Consider the following 21,883-nt stretch of genomic DNA (forward strand, 5'->3'; position numbering starts at 1 on the left):
TCTTTAGGAGTCCCAGAGACTCTGAGAGGGTCACACTGTACCTTGAAACACAGTTTTTGGCGTTTGTATAAAGCTGCGGGTGCGCTCTGTAGGAGGTTGCTATGACAATTTGCAAACAGTAGAGTGGATGAAACTCTGCAGGAGGTGGCTCCCTTCCGACTGGAGTCTGCACTAGTTCGGGCCTGCACAAGTAGGTCCAGCCAGGAGCCAGAGATACTCGGGCGGGGCAGAGCATAATGGACCCCTGGCCCCAAGAGAACTTCAGAAACTAGGTACCTCTCGAGAAGGAAGTGCATGGCATAACTCTGCCCCGTCATCCGGGATTTGTCGGGCTTTCCCACCCCACCTCCTCTCACAGTTGAAATGGCAAAACCTGTGACCTTTGAACACAGGCGCACCGTGTGCCACGCACGACGAGGCGCGGATGTGAGACGGGAAAGCAATTTTTTTGTTGGTCTTCAAGGAAAAGAGAGGTTGTAGATGGCGAATAAAAAAGGCAGGGAAATTCTGCACGTGTCTTGGAAGGGAAGGGGGAAAGAGATGCGTCGGGGTGGGGTGAGAGGAATTCGAGGTGTCGCTCCCTCACTGCAGAGCTGAAAGGAAGGTGTGTCTCTCCCAGTGGCCGCGCAGGGGAAAGGCTCGGAGTTGTAAGGAAATAGAAGGTGTCTCTGATGTTTATTTTTGCCTAGCAACCCACAGCCAACTGCTTCCCCAGCTGCCGTCCACACGCGCCCCTCTGCCTCCTCTAGTCCTAGCGACTGCGAGCGGTCACTTGGTGTCAGTAAACCGGGGAGGGTGTGTGGTGGAGCTGGGAGGGCAGCCCCCTCTTTCGCCCCTGCTCAGGGTCAACGAGCTCAGCGGCCGCACCTCCCGGGACTTGACTCTCCGAGGTGACCCTCGCACAACTAAGTTATCTACATGATGAATTGGGGAAAGGGGAGTGGCTAAGTCGCTGGGACCGAGAATGGGGGGACGGGGAGGCAGTACTGTCTGTGAGCAGCCATTCAGTTCGAAGAGCTGAAAATGCATTTGTTTAGGGGTGCGCATGGCAGGGCAGGGGTCTCTGCGGCGCTTTCGGCCGGAGGGCAGCAGCGGTAGGTTGAGCTGTAGGGCAGAGGAGGGGCGCCGCGGGGGCCGGGGAGGGGAAAAGGTCGCCTGAGTGGAGCCGAGGGGAGCAGTGCAGATGGCCGGAGGGGGCGGAGGAGGGCGAGCGGAGGCCGCGGAGTTTTCCCGGGAGCGGAGGGGCGGCTGCGTGCAATGCGGCGGGCGGAGAGGAGCCGGGCGGGAGGTCGGGTGGGGGTGGGGTATGCGTGGCCGGGGCCGGGGGAGCCGGGGGCGCCGGGGGCGGGGCCTGCGGCGGCGGCGGAGGGCGGTAGAGGGCGGCGGGGGCGGGGCCGCGCGCCGGCGCCTGTGAGTGAGTGCGCGGGGGCGCGCGCGCGGGCCCGGGAGAGGCTCCCGAGCTAGGCGGTCCTCGGTCCTCGCGCCGCTTCCAGCTCCCCGCGCCCCTATGTGAGGGAGACTGGGAGGCCCGCGGCGCGCAGGGGAGGGCGAGGCATGTGCACGGGCCGGAGGGTGCTGCAGCCGCCCGAGGAAGAGGAGGACGGCGGCGAGGAGGAGAGCGGGGGGCTCGCGGCGGCGGGCCCGGGCCGAGGGGATGCAGTGGACTGTGTGTGTCTGGCTGTAGCAGACGCGAGGCGGCGACGAGGCGCCGGGGACCCGCGCGAGGGGCGGCCGGGAGGCGGCGGCGGCGGTGGCCGCCAGAAGTAGCAGCAGGACCGGCGGCGGCGACGGCAGCCCTGAAATGCATTTTCCTCTCCAGCGGCCATGTTAACCAGGAAACCTTCGGCCGCCGCTCCCGCCGCCTACCCGACCGGTAAGGAGGCCGTGCCGCCGCGCCGGCCCCCCCCGACCCCCGCGGGCCCTGGGCAGCCCCTGTGGCGCGGGCGGCCGCTGCCTGCGGGACCTCGAACAAAGTCGGCGGCGCGGCGCCGGGGATCCCTCGGGCGGACGACGCGCCCTGGGCTCCATGCAGGGTTGTGCGCGGCCCCGAAGGCCCCTCCGAGGGGAGCCCTCCGCCCGAAGAGGCTTCTGCCTGCCGGGGGCCCGGGCGGGGACCGTCCAGGCCTGCCGCCCCGCCCTGCGCTGCCCGGGGCTTGGCGTGGCCGTGGCTCCCTGCTCAGCTGTCCAAACCCACCTCCCGGCTGCTGGCCGTCTGCAACGTGGGCCGCCAAGCCGCGGCGCGGCCCGGCTTCCCCACCGGGTCGCGAACTCGCGCGCCAGGGCCAGACTTAACTTTGCAGCTGCCCACGCCCCGCCCGTGGGTGTGCGCTGGGGAGCCGTGACCCGAACGCCCGTTTTTACTGCCCTGGTCTCTTCCTCCGTCTTTCTCTGGAAGAGGGTTGTCGCTGCCCAGTGGGGTTGGGGGGGGGGTCTGGGTGACTTTCTCCCCCCTGACCCTCTTTTGTCTCCTCCCGCACGTGGCTTCCAGGCCGAGGTGGGGACAGCGCCGTTCGTCAGCTTCAGGCTTCCCCGGGGCTCGGTGCGGGGGCCACCCGGAGCGGAGTAGGGACCGGCCCGCCCTCCCCCATCGCCCTGCCGCCTCTCCGGGCCAGCAACGCTGCCGCCGCAGCCCACACGGTGAGACCCAGCCCGCGGGCGGCCCGGGCGGTGGGGGCGGGAGGGGCCCCAGGCCGAAGCACCCGGACTTGGAGGGGTCTGACGCCGGGAGAAGAGGGGTCGAGATACAAGCAGCCCCACGACTCGGGCCAGTGGCCTCTTCTCGACGCCGCCCTGGTTAAGTTGGGCGAGCCCAAAGCTGCAGCCACAAAGGAAGATTCGTGGCGTGGGCCCCTTACTTCCCCTCCGGAGCTCGCCCACCCATGAGCTCCTCTTCCTAGGAACTTCCTCGTTGCTGCTTTCCTTCTTTCCTCATTTTTCGTCCTTGCATCCCAGAGTTCCCTTCCCTGACCCGGTAAACATCTCTGTCCTTCCCCCACCTCCCCGTGGGTAGTGGGTATTTATAGAAACAGATACGTGTTAGGGGACAGCCAGACCGGCCTGCCCGGAAAATCGATCCCCCAAAGAGCCTCCCAGGCCTGGCTCCAGCCAGCAGGGAGCATCGCCAATTGTCCCCCGCGAGTGTAAGCATGTTTTATGAGTGCTACAGGTTTGAGCACAGCAGAAATTGTAATTAACATTAACAAAAATAAGAGCCGCCGCAGCAGTCAAAACAAGCCACCCCTGTAGGATTCTGCAGTTGGACATTATTCAAAAGGGAAGGGCAAGCGTTGCTTTGGAGGTGGGAAAGAAAAAGCACCTAACAGGTGCTGTGGTCTCTGGGAGGGGAGAGGCCAGCGTGGGACTGGTTGCTGGTGGCTGCGGAGACTGGCAAGCTGGATTCGACTTCAGCATGTACCTTTTCTCAGCTCCCAGGGATCACCCTTGGATGGTGATGGCCAGCCTGGAGGAGGTCTGCACTTGGAGGAGGTGATGGTTTGGAGGTCTTTTTTTTCCCAATTGGATTTTCCACAGGAACAGCATAAGATGGTTCTGTGTGAGGGATGCTTGCCAGGGATTGGTTTTATTTGCCAAGTGAAAGTTGAGTTCTTGAAGAAAAGGCCATCTCTGGCCTACAGGGGAGTAGCTTTGGGGACATATGTTATGGGGAAACTTGTTTGTCAGAGAACTGTGAGGTGATGTCTAGACTGTAGCTGCACCTGTTAGACTTGGAGAGATGTGTGCAAGTTTCGTAGGAAAATGTTTTGTTGCTGTTATTATCTTCCCCCTCCCTCTGTCTGTCTCTCTATCCTGACACATCTGGTCCCAGGGGCTGGGAATTCATTGCACAGAAGTTAACTAACCTGTGTTGGACTGTGGATGGTATAGTAGGATGGATGATTCTTTATATTACTGTTAAGTGTTCTTGTCACAGTGATATTTAAGGGACTGCCATTGATTTTAGGGGTTTGGATTTTTTTGTTTGGGATCATCTGACAATTTGGAAAATGTAATACCCAGTTTTTTTCTATGTGTTGATGTAATCACATGACATGGTGTGAGCTGGAAAAAGAACTATTTGGTTTGCATGTGGATTCCAATTTTGTAAGGATGGGCTTTGCTTGATCAGAGCCTCTTTGCAATTGAAATACATGTAATGAAAGTAGATAAAACGACAAGTCTCCACTGGAGGGAGAGCCTGTGGTGCACCAGAAAAGGAAGGGTGTGAATGTACTTCTCAGTACTCCTCATAATGGAGGCCTGTATTTTGCTGTGGCATATGCCAGATTTACTTGTTTTTAATGTGTGTGTAAACTTCGGTATGCTGTTAATTATTAGATGCTTGACTTTGAAGGTGTGAATTTGGGTTTCGATGGTGGTTTAGTTTTGATTTTATTTCTATAACATCGCAGATTTCGTAGTACAGGAAAGGTTACAAGGACCACAGAGTTTATCTGGTTCTATTCTTTCAATTTATAGATGAGGAAACAGACTCAGACAAGGTAACTGGTTTCATCAAGATTCCCCAGCCAGTTCATATCAAGGCCAGAGTGAAAGCCTACATCCTCCTGCATCTAGTTTTAATATACTGATGGAGACTGCTAATTCTAGGAAATTGTATTAGCCTCATTATAAATGCAAGAACCTTTGTAGATCCATATTCCCATATGTCTGTCAGATTTTTATAAATTTTTAGTTATTATTTCCAGAGTAATTACACCTAGGAAGAACTTCTAGAATGAATGGGGGGCAGGAGGGCGTTAAGGAGATAAAAATGATCTTGTCATAGGAGCTTGCCCACATTTTCTCTTACAGGTGATATAGTAGGCAGGTTAAATATATGATTATAAAGATTATAAACTTTGGAATTTATCTAGACCATTGCCCTTTTGTTTTATATCTCCATGCATAAGTTGTTTTACACTTTAGTTATTTCTGTTTGTGTGAGAGAGAGAAGTGCGCCCAATCACTGTCTTACTTCCTATTATTTTTCTATTAATGTTAATTGGCAGTTATTAATAGAAATATTTTTAAATTCAAAAATATTAAAATATGTATAACTTTTGTAACTGTTTTACTATGTAAAACACTCTCCAGTTATCAGTTTTACCTTTATAAAATCAAATTAAAATACACATTTAAAAAATGGCAGTATTTTGAAGAAGAAAAAGTAGACATTTTTCTTTCTGACAGGGCCACACAGACTGTCAGAATGTTTGAGGAGGAGCTAAAATTCCAGTCTTTTTGGACTCAATTCTATTACCATAATACTATACAGCATTTCTAAGATGACTTCAGAAAAGTTTTTAAACGTCCAAGACTATTATCACAGTGAAATATCTGCTGTTTGCCATTTTCTTATTGGAAGAAATGAAAACTACCAAACTGGTTAGACTGTTGTTTTTATGTAATATTTAATACCAAAGTACTTGATGATCAAAGAAGCCTTTGCAGGTCTCTCGATTCGAACCCATAAATTGTAGCTATTTTAACAATTGTATTCATTATGTTTTTATTTTTTGTTTTGTTTTGTTTTGTTTTTTTTGAGACAGAGTCTCACTCTGTTGCCCAGGCTGGAGTGCAGTGGCTCCATCTCGGCTCACTGCAACCTCCGCCTCCAGGGTTCAAGCGATTCTCTTGCCTTAGCCACCCAAGTAGCTGGGATTACAGGCACCCGCCACCATGCCCGGCTAATTTTTGTATTTTTAGTAGAGATGGGGTTTCACCATGTTGGCCAGGTTGGTTATGAACTCCTGACCTCAAATGATCCACCTGCCTCAGCCTCCCAAAGTGCTGGGATTACAGGAGTGAGCCCCTGCGGCCGGCCTCAGTATGTATTTTTAAATGTGACATACACTGTGCTATACATTGGCATATCGGAATAAGCCATGATCTCAGACCTCAAGAGGCTGAGCTGGAGGGAGAGGTTTTTAGTATCCTTAAGTTTATGATGTAGTCTTGACATATGTATTCTGGAAATGTTCTGGCATTTCTAGTCCCTCAGCACCCCTGCCCTGCTCTCTGCCCCATTTTTTATAAGTCAGTTAATTGTGCTTTTGAGCTTGATTGTGATTTTAGAGTTCGGCAGTGTTTGAGATTCAAAGTCTTCTTTTGCTAGAGCTTCTCAAATGAATCTCTAACATCTGGAAAGCTTTTAAGATTGCATGTGTTGCTTTTAGGTGTTTGGTTGATGTGTTTGTTGCAAGTGTTTTATACATGGTTTGATTGATGTGTCTGCTACAGGTACTTTATGCTTGGAGGTCCTTGGCCTCCAAGTCTGTGTGGATGCACTGCAAGCCTAACGTCTTGTGACTTAGGTCACCAGGGACGTTTCTCAATTCCCTGGGCCTTGACTTCATGTTTCCTTATGAAGGTACACAATGTAGTTCTCAGGAACAACTCCAAGAGAGGCAAGAGTTAACAAGGAGGATCTATTGGCATGTGTTCCTCCATCCCAAAGATATTTATTGAGGGCTTACTATATGCCTGGGTTTATGTTAATGAGGACTTAGAAACATAAGAGGGGACCCAGCCCTGGAATTGCTCACAGCCAGAAGAGTACATCTGATGTTAAAACAATTGCAGTAAAGAGAAATAAGTGTTAAAGGGTGAATCACCTAGGTATGAGAAAGGAGATTCCAAGAAACATCTGGAAAGGACAATAATAATGCTCTCATTGACTGACTACTGAGCACTTTACACATATTACCTTATTTAATCCCCCTAATAGCCCTAATGAGGTAGGTAACTTTGTTACCTTCTTTTTGCAGACAAGGCACTGAGGTTAACAGAGAAGAAATAAGTTGCCCTGGGTCACACATTTAGTAAATGGTGGAGCTGGATCATTTAATGTGTGTCTAACTGAAAATCTACCATTATGAAACGTGACCTCACTAAAAGCAGAGGATTGTAAAAGTTCGTGGTGTTTTTTGGGTCCTGGGCTATCTAGCTTTGTTCCTCTTGGAGAGAAGAGTGACAGTAGTTGATGAGAATGGAAAGACTCAGATCATTTAGCCTGTACATTTTAGAGCCTTGTGTTCTTACTGGTAAGTTCTTGGATTAGCTATGGAAATAGGTTACAGCCATGGGCCTTGGGCAAAAGCAAGAGTGGTCTCAGGTTGAGGCTTTTAAATGAGACTCTAGAAGCACTATGGAGAAGAGATTTGAAGAATTCTAGACTTAGAAGCAAGGGGGCATGTTATGATGCCGCCTCAGTTGTCCCAGTGAAAGACATCAGGAGAGTGAGATGAGGCAGTGTTGATGGAAAGGGCCTGGGATAGTAATGATGCATCTTCTTGATGACTTGGGAAGGTGAGGGAGGTGTTGAGGTTTTCCAGGCACACAGTGCTGAGGATTCATTCGCAGGTGGATAGCCTGAGTGACACATGGAGGGGAAGTCTTCTTTTTATCAAAAATGGAGGATTATGGGAGTGGGAAACTGGTTTGTTAGAAAAATCATGAGTTAAGTTTGAGTTGCTTATGGAAGAGGGAGCTGATCGATAGTTGGATATGTGTGTCTTCCGCTCAGGAGATAGCACCTTGGCAGGTCTGAGCTCAAGGAACAAATGCGCAAACATCAGGCCATGGGCAGTTGCTGAAGCCCTGGCTGTGTTCCGGATCAGTTGCAGGGGGTTATGGGAGTAAGAAGCCAAGAGAATCGAGACTTGAACCCTGGGGAACTCTTGAATCTACCTAAGGTTAGGTAGTAGTTGATGCTGCAAAAGGAGACCAAGAGAAGGCAATTGGAGATATAGAAGATGGTCGTTTCTTGGCAGTCTCGTTAGTTTTAGTTACTAAAACATTTTGTGATCATGTATTAAATTATGTGAAACACAAAAATTGCTTGAAGTAGATTTCTGAGGCTTGGTTTTACTTTGCTGTGTTTTTAGATATCTCTAAAGCCCCAAGGTTAATTTTGTCCTAATGAAGAGCTTTATGCTTTTTATAGCATGTGTACAGGTAATGTGGATTTTTCTTCTGAAATATCACCACTCCACTCTGAAGATAATGGTTCTATAGGAGAGAGATATTTTGATTCAGGCCCCTTTATTCTCTAGTGTTTGAAAGACCACAGTGGACAGGAGAGGGTGCAGAGAGCGAGGCTGGGGAAGAAAAGCATTGGACAAGCCTGTACCTCCTTTATATATGCCCAAGACTTGCCTGATTCATTTTTATGGACTGCCCTGCTTTTGGCATAGAACAAGGGTAAAATAACCTTTCTAGCTCCTCTTATTGAATATAAGGTCACATAGCATGGAGTATCATCTGTGAGTGTGATAAAAAAGCTCAGTTATAAGTCTAAGAAATGATACCCCTGAGCCTATGAAGTCACAGTCAGACAGGCCCCAAGTATTGTCTTCTGTTTTGTTTCAGTTAGAAGTGGGCAGAGAGGAAGCTCACACTCCACATAGTCATTGTGCATATTACGTATCCAATAAAGAAAATGTGAACGTCTTGGTCTGCTAGTAAGAAGGAGTTGGAATTTCATTTTGTAATCCAGGTGTTCCCAAATCATGTTTTGAATTACTGTGTTACATATACAGAGCCCTTCTGCTCTTTCAGTAGTATGTAAAGCCCCAAAGGTAGGATTTAAAAGGGGATAATAGAAACAATACTGATGGCAGTGGACTTCATCTAGTTAATTGTAAGTTCCTGGAGGGTAGGGACTCTGTCACTTTGGCAGCCAGCCTTCTGTTAATACCGGTTGACTGAATGAGGTGGATTGTGATGACAAGGTGATGTAAGATTTCATGCAAAAATCACCTACCAGGCTGCTTTAAGACTTGGGGTTGTCCAAGGCAGGAATTCCTAACTGGGAGAGGATCCTGGCTGCCAGTCCTCTCCTACCCCTTAACTCTCAGCAGCCATAATGCTTAAAGGAAATCCCAAGAAGATTCTCAGCAGAGGGCTGGGGTCCCTTGGTTCACACCATTGATATAATTTAGACAGGAATGTTCAGGGATGGCATGCATACCTGAAACAGAGGTTGCTTCTTTGGATTCCTATTTGGAAACCTGAGTATCCCAGCAGCTCATAGAAATGGACATCTTCAGAGAGCTGAGCCACTGACTCCTCCAGAGGAAGGCCAAACAGTGTGGTCGTTGCTTGGTTTGTTGGGCTGAATGCCTTAAATGGTTATTACAGTTAGTAAAGCCGGGAAACTTTTAAAAATAGGTTAGGGGTTCATAAGATACTATGGTGCATATCTACATGGGAATCTTTCAAGTCTGAAAACACAGGGTTTTTGTTTTTGTCACTGGATCATGTGTGCACTTAGGTTTCATCAGATTTTCAAGGAAAGGGGAAATACTGGTGATGAAGTGTTTTCAGGACAGAGCTCTAGGTATTAGGGAAAGAGTAGTGAACAAGACAGACACGGTCCCTGTCTTCATGTTAATAAACTGCTAGATGAAATATGAAAGGTGCTGTGATCTGGGGGTGGAGGAACCGACATAGAGTCTTATGTGTGCATGTTTTTTTCTGTATCCTGTTTCATTTTTATATCAAATGTGGATTGAGTGGAACACCTGTGATGTGCCAGGCCCTGTACTAAGTGTTAGATACAGAATGATAAAGTTAAGGTCTCTGCCTCCATGGGGAACCCTGAATATGTACAGCAAACAATCTTGTCTGTTAGGCATGGCATTTATGAGGTCCATTTCTCAGGATCACATGTTTTGTGGCCTTTACTCAAACCAAATGGGATTTTGTAAAGGTGAGGTGGCGGGGGGGTGTTGTTGTTGGGGGTTACTTATACCCCATTTGAACAGACACCACTTCTTTTCTATTTATATTTCCTGTCTGAATTCCAGATTGGCGGCAGTAAGCACACAATGAATGATCACCTGCATGTCGGCAGCCACGCTCACGGACAGATCCAGGTTCAACAGCTGTTTGAGGATAACAGTAACAAGCGGACAGTGCTCACGACACAACCAAATGGGCTTACAACAGTGGGCAAAACGGGCTTGCCAGTGGTGCCAGAGCGGCAGCTGGACAGCATTCATAGACGGCAGGGGAGCTCCACCTCTCTAAAGTCCATGGAAGGCATGGGGAAGTTGAAAGCCACTCCCATGACACCTGAACAAGCAATGAAGCAATACATGCAAAAACTCACAGCCTTCGAACACCATGAGATTTTCAGCTACCCTGAAATATATTTCTTGGGTCTAAATGCTAAGAAGCGCCAGGGCATGACAGGTGGGCCCAACAATGGTGGCTATGATGATGACCAGGGATCATATGTGCAGGTGCCCCACGATCATGTGGCTTACAGGTATGAGGTCCTCAAGGTCATTGGGAAGGGGAGCTTTGGGCAGGTGGTCAAGGCCTACGATCACAAAGTCCACCAGCACGTTGCCCTAAAGATGGTGCGGAATGAGAAACGCTTCCACCGGCAAGCAGCGGAGGAGATCCGAATCCTGGAACACCTGCGGAAGCAGGACAAGGATAACACAATGAATGTCATCCATATGCTGGAGAATTTCACCTTCCGCAACCACATCTGCATGACGTTTGAGCTGCTGAGCATGAACCTCTATGAGCTCATCAAGAAGAATAAATTCCAGGGCTTCAGCCTGCCTTTGGTTCGCAAATTTGCCCACTCGATTCTGCAGTGCTTGGATGCTTTGCACAAAAACAGAATAATTCACTGTGACCTTAAGCCCGAGAACATTTTGTTAAAGCAGCAGGGTAGAAGCGGTATTAAAGTAATTGATTTTGGCTCCAGTTGTTACGAGCATCAGCGTGTCTACACGTACATCCAGTCGCGTTTTTACCGGGCTCCAGAAGTGATCCTTGGGGCCAGGTATGGCATGCCCATTGATATGTGGAGCCTGGGCTGCATTTTAGCAGAGCTCCTGACGGGTTACCCCCTCTTGCCTGGGGAAGATGAAGGGGACCAGCTGGCCTGTATGATTGAACTGTTGGGCATGCCCTCGCAGAAACTGCTGGATGCATCCAAACGAGCCAAAAATTTTGTGAGCTCCAAGGGTTATCCCCGTTACTGCACTGTCACAACTCTCTCAGATGGCTCTGTGGTCCTCAACGGAGGCCGTTCCCGGAGGGGGAAACTGAGGGGCCCACCGGAGAGCAGAGAGTGGGGGAACGCGCTGAAGGGGTGTGACGATCCCCTTTTCCTTGACTTCTTAAAACAGTGTTTAGAGTGGGATCCTGCAGTGCGCATGACCCCAGGCCAGGCTTTGCGGCACCCCTGGCTGAGGAGGCGGTTGCCAAAGCCTCCCACTGGGGAGAAGACGTCAGTGAAAAGGATAACTGAGAGCACCGGTGCTATCACATCTATATCCAAGTTACCTCCACCTTCCAGCTCAGCTTCCAAACTGAGGACTAATTTGGCGCAGATGACAGATGCCAATGGGAATATTCAGCAGAGGACAGTGTTGCCAAAACTCGTTAGCTGAGCTTATGTCCCCTGATGCTGGTAACCTGAAAGATACGACATTGCTGAGCCTTATTGGGTTGAAAAGGAGTAGCTCAGACCTGTTGTTATTTGCTCAATAACTCTACTCATTTGTATCTTTTCAGCACTTAATTTTAATGTAAGAAAGTTGTTCATTTTGTTTTTATAAAATACATGAGGACAATGCTTTAAGTTTTTATACTTTCAGAAACTTTTTGTGTTCTAAAAGTACAGTGAGCCTTACTGTATTTAGTGTGGCAGAATAATAACATCAGTGGCAGGCCACTGATTACTTCATGACTGCCACGCATTTACAGATTGGTGTCAAAGACATTCACTATGTTTTTATGGTTCATGTTATATCCTCCCCAGGGTGACAGCCCCTTAAGGCCCTCCTTTTCCCTCCATGCTCCAGGTCCATGCACAGGTGTAGCATGTCCTGCTTCCGTTTTTCATAAATTAATCTGGGTGTTGGGGGTAGTGGGAGGAGAATGGTCAGAATGAAAGTGATACTCTAAGAAAAACTGTACCTTAGAGATTTTTCTCTAGTGCTCAAACAAATACAAAATAAGATCCCCAAGGTTTAAACTGCCCAGTTAGCATTCTGACATTCTAAAAGCCGGCAAAGCAGCTTTTAGTGGATAAATGGAAATGGAAACGTGTGTGTTCCTCCACATTTTCTAGTATGATCGGTGAGCTGTTTTGTAAAGAAGCCTCATATTACAGAGTTGCTTTTGCACCTAAATTTAGAATTGTATTCCATGAACTGTTCCTCCCTTTTCTCTACTTTTCTCCTCTCTGTTCCTCTTTTAATACCACACATCTGTTGCTTGCATTTAGTTTGTCGTCTTCCTTCAACTGTGTATCCCAGACTGTTAATACAGAAAAGAGACATTTCAGCTGTGATTATGACCATTGTTTCATATTCCAATTAAAAAAAGAACGGCAGCCTAGCTACTTAAGGTGGGGATTTCCATAGTTCCAAAGAAGATTTAGCAGATTAGAGTGAGTTCACACTTTTCAGGTGCCACTGTAAGGTTCTCTCAGCCTGGGAAACTATCAACTCTTTCTTTAAAAAGAAAGAGGGTTGAAAATCCTCTTGACGAACAGAAGTCACTTTGGCTGTTCAGTAAGGCCAATGTTAAGAACACGTTTAGAGGAGGAAAAGTTCAACCTCAAGTTAAATGGTTTGACTTATTCTTCGTATCATTAGAAGAACCCCAGAGATAGCATTCCTCTATTTTATTTTACTTTCTTTTGGATTGCACTGATTGTTTTTGTGGGAATGACACTTTATCTGGCAAAGTAACTGAGAGTTTGGTAAAAGAATATTTTCTTCTCTGAATAATAGTTATTTTCACAGTGAAAATTTCAGTATTTTATCACTAATGTATGAGCAATGATCTATATCAATTTCAAGGCACGTGAAAAAAATTTTTTAGTATGTGCAATTTAATATAGAAAGATTTCTGCCTGTTTGGACAATAGGTTTTGGGTAGTACAGATGAGGATAAGTAAGCTTATATATGCACAGAGATTATTGTATTACCTGTAAATTGATTTACAAGTACTTAAAAGCATGGTCCCCAGTGAGGCCAAGAAAGTTTCCGGTTAAGTTCTTTAGTAAGAATCCTACAGTTTATCTTAAGAAAAAAAAAAAAAAGGTTTGAAAAAAACACTTTAATTTAGGCTTCGTTGGTTGATGGTGGGAAAAAAATGCTCAGGAACTATTTCAGATATTTGCCAAAAAACCAGTAATAAGGTTAGCTTATTAAAATAGTGATAGATATTTGCTTTACTATTTAAGGTGTCACCGATAAATTAATTTGTACTTCTGTCTGTTTAGAAATTATAGCTTCTTTTCCCTTAGTCAAATTCTTTAGCATATTATACACATTTCTGTGTAATCTGTGGAAGTGCAATAATATGTTAGTAAGTTACATTTTAAATAATGCTCATGTGACAATACTCCCAATCAATGGCTTATAGAATTTAAAGATCTGTGTATTAGATTTTGGCTTAAAGGCATGAGAAGTATAAGACTTGGTTTGGCGGCTTTGTAAGACCACCAGCCTCTTAATGATGGTTAGCTTCTTTAGGTCATTAAATCAATAAAAAACATATAATGCTGTTTTTCTCTTCTAATGCTCCTCTTCCATTTCCAGTTATCTTTACATTTACATTTAAATATACAAACCTGAGCCTGCCGTTATTAATTTCCCTATAAAATGATGATACATGTGAAAATTTATAAATGGACTAATATTGCTTATATTTCCCCCACCGCACAAAACTGGTTCTTAAGATGCCAGCAATGAATTTGGGACTATCTTTATTTATAAATGGAAACCGGAAACTTTTATACCAAACTATAATAATGTGCAGCACTGTGGGGCTTTTTTTTTTCCTCCAAATACAGTGAAATTTTTTTATTCACAAGAGCTGCCACATTTCAGCATTTAGTGATAGAGCTGCTTTAATAAAATTCTAGTTTGATTGTCATGTCAAAAAAACAAAAATGTTGCATCTTTGTGATTTTAAAACATAAATTAATGAAGGGCTCTGATAGGCTATTAGGAGTTGGCTTGGAAACAGTTTTTGGTCTCACAGGTTACCATTGTCTGGGGATGTCTGAGCTGTTTTCAGATTTAGGAATAACACAGTGTTGTCTTGTCTTTGGCAGTCTCATTTGGCTCTGTTTCTTGCACCACCAGTGTGTTCATTACCACTTAAATATATTGCTACAGCAGTGGAACAACCGAGTGGTGCAAGACACTGTAGATTAACAGTAGAGGAGAAATTGTGCCCTTAGTGTTAACAATGTGCCTTTTGTTCTGAATGCCATATTGTAGGGCATGCATTTTTTGGCCTCTTTAACTCTTCGAATACTAGTCAGTAAGGATGGAACCCATCTCTGCAAAGATACATCTGTCTTAAATATCTAGTTACAGGCCTTAATAGAAACCATAAGGCATGACTCATCTTCAGGCACTGAAAAAAGATAACCATCAGGTAGTGTTACACAAGGACTTCCTATGTTTAAGGGGTTAAAGATGGTCTTTGTTGTATCTTAACATCAGACTGATTTTTACATTTTTTTTTTGTTATGCTAACACTAGACAAAAATCAACTGTATTTGTAAAAATTTACCTCAAACCATTTAATTTTATAGTGTGATTAATCCCAGGGCATTTGGTATGAACCAAAGTGCATTCCTTTTATATGTGCCTGGCTCTAGTAAGGATGGCCAGGGATTTTTACAATTTGGGTGCAAGGCACTTAAGCCACTTTTAAACTTAATGGGTGGTTTGGGGTCGTGTTAAATGACTCCATCAGAATGTTAGAAAACACTTTAGGCATCAGTAGCATTGGGCCATATTGGAATCCTAAAGTGTGAATTATTTTAAGGAGAGCATTCATTTTTGTAATTTTTTTCATCAAAAATATTTCTGGTAAGCAGAAGACTTTTTAAAAAAACTGATCTGGTCTCGGTAAAGGTTTTAATATTGCCCAATATAATGCTGTAATAGCATTTAAAAAAGTATTTGTGAACTCTTTGTTTCTTAGGGGCGTGTACATCTCTCTGCTATGGACATACATAAAATTAATTGTAATTATACTCAGCTCAACTGCTACAGTTAATGTCTAGGCAGTGGCTTGGGTTTTTATCGAGCAACAACTTAGACACGTGACTGTAATATGCTGCAACTGTGTGTACTGAAAATATGTGAAATGGTTGAATGTGGACTGTGTATATATGTATGTAAAAAATTCTGTGAGATGCTGCTGTCGCCACTTAACATTAAATATGTTCTAGTGGATTTTAATCCTAGTGGCCAGTTCTATGATACTGTATGTATTATACAGCTGATGACAGGAGTAAGACTGTTTAGTGAATATTTGTTAAATTTTATTGTTGTGGCCAGAGATAATTTCAGAATAAAATTTTAATGTCCTACCTTACTTCTCTCCCCTTTCTAACTATAATTTAACTCCTGATCTATTTCTGGTATTATCCTTTATCAGTTAGCCTGGAGAGGGTTTAGAATGCAAAATGGATAGCTCTATATCAGGGTCTTGAGAAGTTAAAATAATTCATTCTACTAGTTTGTTCATAGCAATACTTTATTAGTTCAATATAAGTATGCAGATTCCAAGTGGAAAAACAAAGGTTTTCGTAAGTAGCTCTTGCTTTTCCCAGGATATTCTATTCCCTTACCTGTCAGATTTTTATGTTAACTTTTTTATATATAGCCTCTGCTGTGTTCTTTATTATGCTAGAGCTTCGTATCTTTTATTTTAACCTTCACGATGATAGTTAAGCTGGGGGAGCAGAACCTGTCAATTATTCCCCACCAGTCTTCATTCTTTTCTCTGCACAAGTTCTGGTAAATTATTCTAATGTGCTCTAACCAGTTCCACCCAATGTTTTTTAATGCTTATGAGTTTGCAGTTTTTGTACTTGGTGGTCTCTATCGTTCACATTTTTTTGTGTTGTAGTGTCTCCTGCCTCGGTTGGCTCAGAAAATAAGGCCTAGGAACTGCAATTAGCTCATGATTTGTCAAGTTCAGTTAATACCAAGCTAAGAGTTTACTTACAGATGACAGCAAACAGATGCTCTAGTAATTCGTCAGACATTGCAGGGATATTGTGTAGTCAAATATTTCCCTCTTGTGGAAAGAACTACCTCACATTGTTATTTATTTCCCTTCTGTTACCAACAGCCAAGGAATTACTTAGTTTGGCTTCCTGCATCAATACTGGGATATGCTTAAACAAGGGAATGCCATAAGAGTTCCCAATTGCCTCGTCATAGCCTGGGCCATAGATTTTTGTTACTGCTAATCTTGCTTCTTAAACTTCACACCCAGTGCAAAAAACCCAACCAGCAAACTAACCCCAAAATCCAGTATATTTAAAAAGTAAGTGTTAAGAGATGTGCATTATGTACAAAATTGAAAATTGGTGCTAAAGTGGCAATGTCAATTTAAAATTTCTTGTCCAAATCTGACTGACTGACTGACTCAGGAGATTATAGTTCCTACTCATTCTTTTTCCTTTTATCAGATCTTTCAAAAGCTCTTTTTAAAATTGATCAATGTGCTATTCTGTTTGAGTCTCTACAGTACTATCCCTTTTGGAATCAACAGCTACACAAATAAATATTCTTGCAACTTCAAAGTTGCCTTCAAACTAGCTCTAGAAAATGTCCCTAGTTGACATTGGTGTTGGTCTGTTAGAAGGGGAAATTGATTTGACTGCTTTGTGTTTTGAAAAGAGCATTAAGAGGGATTTGAGGAAGGTATATGTGGCTTTCTTTTTTTTCTTAAGTTTGAATTACACTTCATTTCCTTTGGGTTATTAGGCAAATAAACGCTTGTCATTAGTAATACTTAGCACTGTCCAAAATGAAAAATGACTGCGAGTGTGTTGCACATACATGAGAAAATTGCATCTTACTGCGAAGTCTGGTTTGTTTCCTTATTTGGTTTGACTTTGACTTACTATTTTGCTATGGTCACATCCTTAATATCTGTGGTACATTTCATATATATATATGGGGTGGGAGCATAATTGCTATTCCCATGTGTCTCAAGGAAGCTTAATGAGGAAACTAATGAGTTAATATTAACTCTTCTGAAGAAAGCTGACATTTTAGGAGTATTAAGTCATCTGTCGTTAAGGAGCAGCAAGAATATATTATGATTGTATCACATGTTCCAGAAGAGCATTACCCCTTACATAGAAAGCTCCTTAGAGATTTCATGGTGTTGGATGAACATCAGTTTATCCTTATACATCCCTATGAGCTATAATTATCCTCATTTGATACTTGAGGAAACTGAAGTGACTTGCTCCAAAGTGACTTTACAGAAACATTGCAGTTTGAGGCTTAGGTTGTAATCAGGTAATTTTGGTCTTGGACAGTAAGGGAAAATCCATAATACATAACACAAAAGTTCAGAAAGGGGGGTAAGTTAGCTAGCAATGGGCATTTCTATTATTTAAGTTACATATCAGTTTCCAGGAACACTTTTCAAATGGGACAAACTAAAAAGTTGAGGACTAGAGCATCGTAGTCTCTAAGTGCACCTAATAACTTAATGCATGTGCACACACCCTCAGTTAATTTGTAAGAGAGTGACTTCTCATTGTTATTTGTGGAGAGGCTAATTATAGTAGCTTCATTCTTTATTTTCTGTGTTCTTAAATTTTTTTTTACATTTGAAAGTATGAAAATACTATTTTTGACACTTTACTGATTCTCAGGGATTAAAAGTTAAATTTTACTGACTGTAGCAGCAGGTAAATCTCTTAAATTTACTCAGGTTTCCTATCCTTTGCCTCCATATTTAAGAAAATATAGAATGCCTGCCAGGGAAATATATAAAAATAAAAATTTCAAATACAATTTTAAAATACCAATTTGTAAATAAACCAATTTTACAAACTAAAATATTGTGTCTTTCCTTGCTTTTTATCCCAATTTATCTCCCCTCCTAAGTTTGAGGAGTTTTATATATTAAGGCTATTTCTTCATTTGTAAAAATGAAGTATGCTATTTGCAAAGCAAAAGCCCATGAAAAGCCCCAAATCATTTAAGTAAAGCTCATTGAATTGTTTTCAATTGTTTTGGGAGAAATGTAACTAATTATAAGTAATTTATATGGACCTGCAGCAAATAAATATATGAGTAAATTTGGGCTAATTTGTCATCTTTTTATCTGAAGAGGAATACCCTACTTAATTTCCCTTGTCTGTAAAATTGAGTTTATTAGAATTTTGGCTAGGGTAGCTTTAAATATGTATATAAAAAATGCAGATGGCATTTATTTGTCAAATATTTATTAAATAAGCCACCCATAGCCCAGAATCTTGTAGGCACTAGGGATATATAATGCTGAACAAAACACACAGTGCCTTTTTTAGGGAGTTTTTAGACTGGTTGGGAAGGCAAACATTATATGGATAATTATATGAACAAATACATATTTTATACAACAAATACTTTGCATAGTTGCAAAGTAGTAAGTGCTGTGAAGAAAAAGCATGTTGTGCTGAGTGTGTGTGCAGTGTTATGTTGTATGGATCAAAGATGGCTTCCCCAGGAAACAAACAGCTTTTGAGCTGAGGAACAAAGAGCATGTATAGAGACCCTGTAGCTAGAGGAAATAAGGTGAACAACTGAAGGCAGGGCCACGTGGCCAGAGCCCAGAGAATGAGAGAACTTGGTGTGAAACGAAGGTGATGAGGTGGTTGGGAACCAGAACATGCCAAGCCCTGTAGGTGCTATTAAGGATTTTGGTCCTTACCCTATAAGCAAGGCAGCCACCAAGAGATTTTTGAGGAGGAAATGCCATGAGCAGATTGGCTCTTCCTGGCTGTCTTTATAGGAAAGTACTGAGAAGGGTAAGAGTAGATGAAGGAAGCCCAATTGGAAGTGTTTGCAAGAGATGGCAGACTGGCCCACAGGATGGGGATGGACATTTAAAGAAAATGGATTTGAGGGCTCGTAAGGATACAGAAAAACAGATGCTCTCTGATTTACAATGGGTCAACTTAAAATTTTTTGAGTTTGTGATAGGTTTATCTGGTATTGAATGCACTTTCAGTTTACAACATTTTCAACTTCGGATGGGTTTATCAGGAAGTAGCCCTTTCGTAAGTCCAGGCCCATCTGCATTAAGGTAGAAATAACAGTGATGTCTCTTTGTGTCTGAAAAGTCGTTGTTGCTATTTGTATCTGGTTTGCTACATTGCATCAAAAGGAATCACAGTATCTTATTTGTTTAAGAAAAGAAAGGGTTGCAAATTAATGCCTTTGGTTACAAAGTATGAAGCACTGGTATACTATCTTTTGCTGAAGTTTTGAAGCCTTTGAGTAGAATCTTGTTTATTAATTCATTCAGATTATTTTCAGGAAATTTTAAATTTTAAAAAGATTGTAAAAATGGGGTGGGGGATTTTACATATTAAGTTTTTATATTAAGACTAATATGAATGAAGGGAAGAAGGGAGGGAAGGGGAGAGGGAGGCAACTAGATTCGTGGGAAAAAATAACAGACTAGGAGGTCAGCAAAGGCCGCTGTGGCCTAGTGGCTGAATGTGGTGTTCTGAAGGAGGAAGGAGCTCAAGAGCAAGCAAGGCAAACTCCCTCTCCCCCTCCCTCCCTTTCTTCTTCCCTTCCTTTCATAGAAATTAAACTTTTAGTCTATAAGATGGTATATTTGGATTTGGCATATTTGAGTTTACCAAAACAAAAAAAAATTATAAAAAGTGAAAGAGGAGTAGAAGGAGGAGATCAATCCCTGCCTTTGAGGACATTATGTTTAATTAGGAAGACAAGATTAGACAGAAAATATTAAGTTTAGAACATTGAAAGATGAAATTCAGAATAAGTGCAGGTCATTTGTGTTGCTCTTGGAGAGTAATAGCTTTAAGAAGCTGGGTCTCCAGCCAGGTCTTGATGGAATTCAGATAGAGAGAAAAAGGATATTCTAGGAGAAGCAAATTGCTTTAACTGAGGGATGTCATGAATCATTCATTCATGTCATCCAGTATTTACTGAGCACCTACATGTATAATTTTTGGCATAATGCAAAAGATGGGCAAAGAGACTGGGTTTGTGGCAGGGTGAAGAAGGGATAATAATTTCTTTGGAAGGTAGGCCTTGCTTGTCCTGTGGTTTTCTCAAATGTGCCGTGTTGTTGTAGCCACAACACATGTGCTGTCTCTGGCTAGAGTGCATTTGCCAATCTCTGCCTCATCCTGTGAGACTCAGCCCAGACCAGATGTCACTGCCCCTACAAAGTCCTCTTTAAGCTGAGGTTGAGCAAGATCACCCTTACAGAAAGCTAACACTGGCAATCTCTCTGCTAACTGCAACGTGAGTAGAACTGAGTTGAGAAGGCAGTGGAATCCTCTCCCCTGTTTCCCTGCATCCTTCCCATTGGGCACACACTGGCAAAAAAAAAAAAAAAGAAAAGAAAAACAAAAAACAAGTGATGTCTGAAGATAGCATTTTAGTAAGGGAGGTACTTGTTAACCAGACAATCATAAAATGTTTATAGTTTGTAAGCAGTGCCCAGCATGAGAAGAAGCAGCTAGATTCGTGAGAAAGAATAACAGACTGGGAGGTCAGCAAAGGCCACTCTGGCATAGTGGTGTGGATGTGGTGTTCTGAAGGAGGAAGAAGCTGGAGCAGGCCAGAGCACGGGGTGGAGGCTTGCAAGTCTGCAGTTCAGTGAGCCTGGGGAAAGCTCGTGCAGGATAAGGAGGGAGAGAAATGCAATGCCGGACCTTGGAGAAGGCCACACAGACCGTTTGGAGGAGCTGGGAATTTATTCTGATTACACCAGGAAGCCATTGATGCATTTACAATAAATTAAAAAACAAACAAAAACAATCATTCTGGTTTCCTATGGAGAAAAACTGGAGGGGAGCCATATGGAGATGGTGCCACTCCATGAGACAGAGGACTTCTAACCATCTGGGAGGAGTTGGGAGAGATCATTTGATAGAAGAATGGTCCTCCACCAGAAGTTCTGTTTAGGAAGTGAAGTGAGGTGGGGATAAGGCTACGCAGGATTCTGAAGATACCATTTGTGTTGCTATTTTTGTAATTGAAATAATGTAGGCTGAAAAAAAGTGTTTTTACACTGTGACTATATAAAGATTACAGATGCAATGTAATTAATCTATAAAGGACATTTAAAATCAGTAAGAAAAATGCTAATATTCCAGTGGAAAAAAGAGACAATAATACCTTCAAAAAATTTACATGAGCAACATAAATGGACCAAAAAAATTTTAAATTATAAATCAAAGTAATAAAAATTAAAGCCATGAGTTTATTTTTAACCCACAAAATATCAACAATTAATTAAACAACCATGTTTATTGCTAGCAAGGGTGTGGAGTGATATAAAGCACTCATCTGATGCTGCTGGGGCGTAATTAGCAGAGCCTTTCTGGAGGGCACTTGGTAATCTCTACCAAGAGCTTTAGAAATGCTCATTCATTTTTACCTGTTGATTCTACTTCCAGAAATTGGTATCAGAATCCATGATGTAAACAAAGAGTTATGTACAAGAATAATCGTATCTACTAGCACAAACTTAGAAAAAAACCTTGTATCTATTAACAGAGGATTGCTTAATAAATTATAAGTATATGAATTGTGAACAACATGTTTACAGTGTAATATTAAACAAAAAGGGGGCACACAAGTGAATGTCCTCCCTACCAAAGCAGGCAAAGGCAGAGATGGCATTGGGAAAAGAATTAGAAAGAAATACAGCAATGTATTAACAGGTAGCTGATACTAATTTTAATTTTCTTATATATTTTTAATCATTTTTCACAATGACCATATTTTAAAAATACATTTAAAAACTCAATACATTATTATAAAGAAAAACATTTGTAAGGAATGAATAAAACCAAAAGAAAACTGCTATGGACCA

The 21,883-nt window shown here is 43.2% G+C and overlaps 1 protein-coding gene across 2 annotated transcripts; it reads left to right on the forward strand.

The window, feature by feature from the left end:
- The first annotated feature begins 1,739 nt into the window (after positions 1 to 1,739).
- DYRK2 (dual specificity tyrosine phosphorylation regulated kinase 2) lies at positions 1,740 to 15,379 on the forward strand. 2 transcript variants are annotated; one of them, XM_002823495.5, is made up of 3 exons: positions 1,740 to 1,873; positions 2,489 to 2,637; positions 9,810 to 15,379. In XM_002823495.5, exons 1-3 carry the CDS (start codon positions 1,825 to 1,827, stop codon positions 11,415 to 11,417), a joined length of 1,806 nt encoding a protein of 601 aa, XP_002823541.1. In that variant the 5' UTR covers positions 1,740 to 1,824; the 3' UTR covers positions 11,418 to 15,379. The 2 variants fall into 2 exon arrangements, with proteins under 2 accessions (XP_002823541.1, XP_024112850.1); XM_024257082.3 differs by lacking the exon at positions 2,489 to 2,637 and having other exon boundaries at positions 1,751 to 1,873.
- Positions 15,380 to 21,883: the final 6,504 nt, after the last annotated feature.

This window comes from Pongo abelii, chromosome 10 (assembly GCF_028885655.2).
Source record: "Pongo abelii isolate AG06213 chromosome 10, NHGRI_mPonAbe1-v2.0_pri, whole genome shotgun sequence".
NCBI lineage: Eukaryota > Metazoa > Chordata > Mammalia > Primates > Hominidae > Pongo > Pongo abelii.

What these genes read in the sequence shown, in the direction of transcription:
- DYRK2 (XM_002823495.5), top strand. Translation starts at nt 1,825, where the DNA reads ATGTTAACCAGGAAACCTTCGGCCGCCGCTCCCGCCGCCTACCCGACC. An exon ending in TCCCGCCGCCTACCCGACCG is followed by an intron (nt 1,874 to 2,488) that starts GTAAGGAGGCCG and finishes CGTGGCTTCCAG; the next exon opens with GCCGAGGTGGGGACAGCGCC. An exon ending in CTGCCGCCGCAGCCCACACG is followed by an intron (nt 2,638 to 9,809) that starts GTGAGACCCAGC and finishes TCTGAATTCCAG; the next exon opens with ATTGGCGGCAGTAAGCACAC.